The 8,744-nt window shown below is 39.6% G+C and overlaps 1 protein-coding gene across 2 annotated transcripts in view; it reads right to left on the minus strand.

Annotated features, from left to right (window-relative positions):
• TSR1 (TSR1 ribosome maturation factor) overlaps positions 1-8,518 on the minus strand; it is an 895,152-nt gene extending 886,634 nt beyond the window's left edge. For both annotated transcript variants that reach the window (XM_044054379.1, XM_044054378.1), the window contains exon 1: positions 8,354-8,518. In XM_044054379.1, coding sequence (XP_043910314.1) covers positions 8,354-8,471 — 118 coding nt within the window. In that variant the 5' untranslated portion in view covers positions 8,472-8,518. The remainder of the gene's footprint in view (positions 1-8,353) is intronic.
• Positions 8,519-8,744: the final 226 nt, after the last annotated feature.

Genomic DNA, 8,744 nt, shown 5'->3' on the forward strand with positions numbered 1-8,744 from the left:
AAGGCATGGGCTGCCTGAAATCACTACGATGACCTGAGGCAGTGAGAAAGTTGCCTGCCTCAACAAAAAAATACAATACATATGCAGATAACTTCATAATTGCTGCATGTACAATGATTTCCAAAAACAACAGTTTCAAATCACGTCCACTCAAAAGACCAAAAAACCTCATTAATGTTCGCTTCTTTTGTGAGTGTGTTTTAGAGAAACAGAGCATCACTGTCACATAATATTTTATTTTAGTTTGTTTACTGGGGTAGTACACTCATCATTATAGATCATTTGCAAACACAGCCCTGGTGAAGAGATTCACAAAAAAAAAGCAGAACAAATTCACAAAACAGAGTAATCACAGAAGATAAGACAATTGATACAATATGTAAATAATATGAGCAGAATGGAAAATCAAGTGTGGATTAATTTTAGTAGTAAAGGAGTGGGATGCAGCAGCTGAGAACAGAGGATCAAAGCTGAAGTGATGCAGGTGAGGAGGGAGTCAGGTTATATGTCCACTGGAAAAGCAATTGCAGTCAGAACTTTTGATGAAGGTGTCTTTTGAGTTGTGCTCTGAAGGTGAGGAAACAGATTTCTTTGAGGTAAAGGCGTAGGGACTGACAGAGTTTGGGTGCAAGAATGGACCTGGACTGGTTGGAACACTGCAGTTTAGTTTGGGTTGTCGGGAGGGAGGAAGTTAATTTGTAGAGGTTGTAGGGGGTGGCTTTATTACGGAGTTTGGCTGCAAGAGGTGGGATGTCAATTGGCTGAAGTAGTCTGAAAACAAGAGACACTAGGAATAGTGCAACTCTGCAAGACACTGGTAGCCATTTGGCCTTGGAAGGAGTGATGCAGTGGTGTTCTTGAGAAGAGGAACTGGAAATGAATCGACATATTTTGTTTTCAACGGACTACAGAGTAGATTAGTTTTTCTTGTGGCTATAATGGAGAGCCTGTATTCAAGTTTAACAAGTAGGGCACCTTTGCCTACTGCAGCTCTACCTGGTCTGCAGAGAAAGGGAGATATTCTCCAGGACCAAAATACAAGAGAACTGATCTTTTTCCTGGTGTTTTCAATGTGGCTTTGCAGGTTATGTGACTAGTCTAGCCATATTTAAAGGATGAAGTTGTCTCTACTGAGCAACCATCGAGATCTAAGACATTGAGATATTTTAGGTGTCTTTCAGCTTTTGGGAGGTTCCAAATATCATACTTTGTTTCAGACAAGAATTAAGGGAGTTGAGGTCAGACTGAAGCTGGGTTTGAACAGCTGAATGTGAGAGACTGGATCGAAGAATAACCAAGTCATGTTCATAAACAGTAACAAGAAGGTTAGTGAGATCAGAGGGCAGCTTGTTGCCAAGACTGAAAACAAATGAAGCTCGAGTATGAATCCCTGGGGCACTCTTCTTTGACTCTGAAATACCTATTTGTTAAGAAATGTTGGAACCAGGTGACAGTATCGGGGCTAACCCCAATTTCTTGGAGGGAGTGAAGGAGCAGTAAGTGATCAATTAGATCAAAAGCTTTGGTAAAGTCAATGAAGAGAGCTCTTGAAAGGTTTCCTTTATCCCTGCTGAGAGGCATCTCATCTGTAAGTGAATATACTGCTATCACTGTGCACCAACCAGCCCAGAACCCATGCTGTTTAAGAGTGACGAGGTGGTATTGTTGGATGCAAGTGGACAGTTGGCTGTAGATTCATTTTCCCCAAGTGTAAGGAGGATGGAGATAGGGCAGACGTGGGAAGTATGTACTGGCTGAGGCTGTTTGGGAGGAGGTTTAACCAGAACAGTTTTCCATATGTCTGATACTGTATTTTGAATGAAGCAGAGGTTATAAATATGCAGACGAGATATGGTAAGGAAAGGAAATCTTTGTAGAGCGATATAAACTAAGGGTATTAGTAGGTTGTCTGCACCAGCGAGTACATCCAGGGATATGTTTTTAAGAGGAGGAATATAGTGTGAAATTTTCTTAAAATAAAAGAAAGGGTCTAGGTGATTGGGGGGGGGGAGGTAGAAATTGTAGTACTCCGGAGTTGGCTGAATTCTTTGAGAAAGACAGAGGCTGAGAGTTGCCTTTGAGAGGTCTAGTTGCTGATTGGAAAAGAAGTTGGATCGGTGGATTTATTGCCTCTGAGAAGATTTATTTCCTGCCAAAAATGTTTGGGTTTGCCTAGAAGAGCAAGTTGCTTGATTTTGTAGTAGTTGGTTTTGTGCTTGTATATGGCTTGCTTAGCTGAGGTAAATACAGAGGTAAAGGCAGCACGATTTTCTGGTGAGGGGTTTTGTCTCCATGAAGACCACACACTGTCCCCAAGTTTGTGCACAGCTTTCAGTTTAGTGGTTAGCTGGGGTGTATTTGAAAAGGCACTGTATGAGACAGAAAGCTTTGTCTTGATGCTGAAGAAGGGTAATATGTGTCAAAGCTGTTGCAGGCAAGTTGAGGTTTTGCAAGTTGGCAATGGAGACCAGTCAAAAGTTGCCAGGTGTATTTTTTGAGGTTGTCTGCATTGATGATGGATCTAGGTCTGAAGGTAACTAGTGTTTGGGAGGGGGCAGTTTTGAAAGATTTGGAAGGTTACTGGGCAGTGGCTACTGAATGAGGGTGGAAGAGCAGATACATTGGAGATGATGAAAGGGTAGTTAGTGATTAGCAGATCCAGGAGGGAGTAGCTGTTGGTTTGGAGATTTAGATGAGTAGCATCACTGACCAACTGTAAAAGGTTAAAACTGGCTAAGAATTCAACAATGTCATTACTCAGGGGAACCTAGGTAGTTTAGATAAAAATCATCTAGAATAATAATATTTTTATATGTTCATGCAGTTGAGGTGATAATAACGATGGATTAAATTTGTTTAGAGAAGCTGGAGGAGGAAGTTAGGCAACTGTTATTAGAAGGTAACCGATTTTCCAGGAGGAATGTTTTTGAAGGATCCAGTCTGTTTCATTATCTGAGGAAGCATTTGGTTGTGCAATGATAGTTGGTTTGAAGTAGTTTTTATAAAGAATGAGAGGGCCTCTACCTGATCTACTGCCATGTCTGATGTGTTGGAGTTATTTGTAGGAGGAAAATTAATACATATTAACTTACAAAGCAAAAGGTTACACTTTAGTAAAAGAAGCACGATTCAGCAACATTTTCATAGAAGGATATCAGACTGCATTATTTGCCATTCTAGCTTCAGAAGCAAGTACTACACTACATGCCCTTGTGTGCCATTTTAAGCTTAGCCAACTTCTTTTTTGATGCTCAAATTAACCTCTCTCATTTAAGAAGAGATCAGTCTTACCCACCCCATGGTCGATAGTTATATATTACCCATAATAAGAATAACTAGGAGCATGCCATAGATAATTTTAAGGGACCCACGCATTGGACAAAGCAGGGGGCAGTCCTGGGGTAAATTTTCTGTTTCCCATACATAGATCCAAGTTGTGCTTGAATATGAATAGGTAAGAATTTCTATTTTAGGTAGATGAGGATTCTGTCCCAGAGAAGTGGTATCCTCTGCAAGATATATTAACACCTCCAAACTATTCTGCTTATGTTGTTGAAGAGGTTTAAATCCCTCTGCAGTATTTCTGATGCCATCTGACTTACTGATGTGCAGTACATCCATCAATATTGGGTCACAGAATGCCTTGTATGCCAAACAAGTCACTGCTTAACAGTCTGTACAATATAGATTACAGTGAGAGGGCTTTGAGTCGATCCATGTAGGACATGTTTCTTAGGCCTTGTATCCTTTTAGTAAGGTATCTCTGTGGGTGTTCCGGGTTTTGCATGTGTCTGGACAGATAAATGCCAAAGGACACATTAAAATGAGGGGCCTAATGAGATTTGAGTAAAAGAGGACAATTACATCCCCAGGTCTAGACACAACTGTCTGTTTATATGCTGTGCAATAAAGGACAACTTTCTTACAACAATGGACACATGCTGGTCAAAAGTTGGTCAATGTTCACACACAAGTTCCCAAATCCTGAACAACTAAGTCAACTCTTAGGGACACGCTGCCAATGGGGCAGTTTCCTGGGGTAGGTGACTTTCCCCAAGGAAACAATAATGTAGGTTTTGGCATTTAGTTTTAGTCCATGATTTTAGCACCAGTTATTTATTTGGGACAAACCTTCCTGCAGGATGGCCAAGTTATTTGGGGATTTAATGACTACCCACCCAACACCCACCCACTACCCATTTGCAAACGTAGTCAGCCAGAGCACTTTGGTATTGTACAGTGGGTAATTGGCCTCTCTTACCCAAGACAGCATAGTGGTGCTAACCATGTTATTAGGACAAATTTAGAGCAAGCGACGTTAAACCATATTATATCATCAATGCACGCATTACACACAAACCTTCCAAAGATAAATAAAAATTGTATTCAACGTTCCCCTTGTAGCCCTAGTTGTGAGTAAAAAGCCAACACCCCATGCACTTAAACTCACAATTCCTAGTTATAAAATCAAAGCACAGTAACCTAATTCTAAATGTAATCTTCTATCTTCACCCAATACAGTAAGATTTTTTTTATTCCTACAAAAGAGGTGCAATTAGGCATGCACTTAAATCAACAACACAGATAATAATCAAAAGAACAACATTATTTAGAAAACTATTTGGAAGAGTCAAGGAATATACCAAAATTATTGACAAACCACAGAAGGTTGACAATCTACTTAGCAAATATGGATTTCATTCAACTTTGATACTTTCAGCATTTCTGGATTAACTCTGCATCAACTACATGAAACGGTGTCTAATATTTATTTTTTTACTCAACAAACTTCACTGTGACAAACTCCAGTCCTCCAGCAAACAGTCAATAGGATGAAGAATTACTAGTGCCAGAGCCGGATCACAATCAAATGGGGCCCTAGGCAGGTTAACAGATAAGCCCCCACAACCCCTCATGCAATCCCAGTGTCCCAGTACTTGGCTAGGTCTCTCAGTTACCATAAACTCTGTTTAAACCTGTCGGTGTGCATACCATTTTTTCCTTACTTCTACAATGACAACAGATATTTGGATTTAATTTAAAATTTTTACTTAAAATTTCACAGTACAAATGCAATACAGGCTCATGATGAAAACAGGCAACATGAACAGTAAACTTCTCTGCCCTTGAAACTCTCATTCAAAGAAAATGCATCATGCAGTGGCGGATTAAATTTACCTTTGGGCTGTTTTCAAACCACAGGCTCCTTGCACACATTTTAGGACCATGCATGTGTTCTTCGAGTCACAGTCCCAAATGCATTAAATTAAATGCCTTGTATAATACAGCGCCGATTGTTAGAATGAGTTTTAAATTTGCAGTTTTTAATATTTTTGCAGTAAGCAATGAAACTTAATGTAAGAAGCAATAATGACAAAACACCAGTTTTGGAACATTTCAACCATAAAAGGCCAATCAAACTTCTGTCATTACAATTCACCAATATCAGTCAATATGCACAATCTCTGCAGAAGCAAAAATCAGCTGAATAGTTCCACACTAAAGAGATCCATAACTAAGGAAGTGGATTCGACTGGTGAACAACTTAACATTTCAGGGTTTCATCTACAAATTCAGTGCCTGCTGACCTTGAAGAATTAAATTGCCCATGTTACAAAAACAGCTGGTAGGCATAATTGTATCCTAGTACCCCTCACAGATGCACAGTAGCAAGGCTCAGTCAACACCCACCCACTACCAAACAACCTGTAGCATGTATGAATATTTAATGAGTATTCATGGTGACGGCTTCAGCAGCCTCATTATTCACAAGGTATTCAGCACGTCATGACAGACTAACTTTTAAACAATTTATATAAATATAACGATATAAACTTAGCAAACAAATATATAACTGTTGTCACATTCTACACCACTGTATATTTTCTGAACAAAAAGAAGAATAATTACAACTCTAACACTTGTCATTAATGACTGACTGTGTTTCTCAGTGACTTACCAGAAAATGAAACAAACAATTTATGTGGGATCAGGTACAATAAGTGGCACAGTATGGGACAATAAACGTTAAATAGAACAGGTTTTGCATCAATGTGCATTTTCTGAATGGTTAAGTAGCATAATTAAGAGGAACACAGCAAAATTTAGAAACAATAAAAAAGGAAAAGGCTGCATTTAGCTAATGAAATGGCCTCGTTTGGTTGGTGTTTTTAGAAAGGGTGTATAATGGATTGTAAAGTACAATTATGTTGTAGCACTGGAGTTACTTGTTCCACAGTTATGAATACAAATTGCTTGTTATATGCATATCTCTGCCTAATAGTCTTCCTTATTGTCTGTCTTATATTTAACTGGGATATGTATCTCTTTCACACACATCTTATTTCATCATATATATGACCTGTATCCTGACACTAAGAAAATTTTGTCGACTTTTTATTGTAAAGTATATACATTTTCCTTCAACACTGTACCTAGAAAACATACCTAATGTCACAGGCAAATCTGCATGTCAGCCAATCATGCATCATTTGCATGTGACACCACTGCCATTTGGTATGGCAATCACACTGATCACACTCATTTCTACACAAACTGAAAGTATACTACATGTTGTGTTACTAACACTGCTTTCAAATTCTATAGCACAAACACATTTGCTAAATAAAACAGCTGCACATTGAAAACAGACAGCTTAAGTAACGGTAAATTCTCTTCCACTGAAACTCGATTACTTCAGCAGTCTGGTAGCTGGTGAATAGGATTCAGACTCTTGTTCCCTGTAACTATGGTTCAGGGTTCAAGCCAGAGTAAGCTTAATGGCTAACCTGCACCACCCCAACCTTAACTAGGGCATTTCACACACACAAAGTGTGGAATTATTTTGGTGTTGTATTAAAGATGCACGCATGGATGCAGGCTGCAATTCATCAGCGCATAGGGAATTACATTGGTGTCTGCGTCTGCTTAAACAGGATGATGGTTTCTTTAAAAGAATATATATATACATTTTTTCTTTTAGTAATTAATTAAAAAATAAAACTGGAAGTCCCTGGCCAGCAGCACCCAGACCAAAGCAACTGCCTAGACCACCTAATGCTGGATCTGGCTCTTACCACTGCCCAGTATTACTCTGCAAACAGAACCTGAAACTTTTTGAGTATGAGTATACATATACTCCTAACACATGCACACCTAAGTTAATGAGCAAATACACCAAGCCCTCAGAAGTCCAGTGACAAAAAATATAAAGGAGCACCCCCCCCCCCCGAAAAAAAAATCAACTGGACCCTTCAGGGATTGTAAAAACTTGCATCCCCTATACACCCATAGCTCTTAACCCTCCATTTCCAAAATGAGGAACACTAGCCCTCATAATGTGGAACAAATGGGCAAAATGTGGAACACACATTAACGGTTTACTAACAACTTCAGCTAGGAAGGTTGGTTAAACTATGCTGATTTTACTTATAAAGAAGATCGTTTAGTGAATTAATATGATTTATTTAACCATGGATTTCACTTTAAAAAAAATTCTAACACTGAATGTGTTATGGACCCTTTCAATGTATTATTTTTAGGAACATGAACTTTTTAAGTCCCCAAATGAGGTACACTTGAGAGGTATGTATACACCCAACTTAAATCATGTATTGGTCACACCCACTATGATATCACAATGGTTGCACACACCTCTTTTGCCTCGCTTTGGAGACATAAAAACTTGGCAAGCCTAATAGCAATAAATGTTTTCGGGCAAACCCTCAAATAGAACGCTATCAAGGACAGTCACTCGAATTGAAAGGGAACGGTTTTCCTAGACCCACACATTAGAGTTGTTGAAATTATCCTGTATAACAAAAAAAATTGTCTGGAGACGGAGTACTGCACATCGAGCCTCTAAGTTAGCTGTCAATCGCACAAGGACGCCCAATTGTGTATGACTGTGTTTATGTAATACACGTGCATGGGGGAGAGGAACAGCTGGACTTTTCACCAAACAACGTAATATTACTGTTAGAATCAACCAAATCCCCAACAATTCCTGATTATCTACCTCACAGTTTTTCTCTGTCCGTCATAACATATCCAGCATACTGACACTTTTATTGACGACGCTCACGGCTGTGAAACTCAGTGAAGAGAAAGTCTTCACCCCTTCCGCAAATCTTGTTGTAAAACAGTTGCGGAGGACATGGAATTTGCGCCTTTCCCTAAGACTAACTCCGATTTACCTTGCAAACCGGCTTAGTTTCTATATTATACCCTGAACGCCCATAGCAAACTTTTTGACCAGTACTACAGTGCCATGTGTTTCTACACTGAGGCCATGAGCTCGAACACCCAACGAAACACTGACAAAGTCAACAAAGCTTGGGCTTATCAGTATTACCTTTAGTATCTCGCTCAAGCTCGCCCTTAGATCGATGCCGCCCAGGTTTATGCGGCTTATTCTGTTGCTTTAAAGCACCAGGTCGGTGCCCCTGCTGTCCACCTACAGCCATGTGCATATGTGATTATAGACCATGACAGCAAGCACTTCCGATGTCAACCCCTAATCAGACTATTTACAACCAACTACTTCCGGCTACAATTTTTGTCATAGCTGGTAATATTTAATATAGGGTAAGAAATTCAGCTTTCTTTTACACCACCAACCCACGCTGATCGTTTCGCGCAGAAATGGGCGTGGCCACGTTGATTGATATGACTAGTGTCTGTGATGTGACGTGCAAATAATGCACGATTGACATGCCTTGCAGATTTGCCCGTGACTTTGTGAA

Source organism: Protopterus annectens, chromosome 13.part0, assembly GCF_019279795.1.
Source record: "Protopterus annectens isolate FY-2018-M chromosome 13.part0, PAN1.0, whole genome shotgun sequence".
Taxonomy (NCBI): Eukaryota; Metazoa; Chordata; order Ceratodontiformes; family Protopteridae; genus Protopterus; species Protopterus annectens.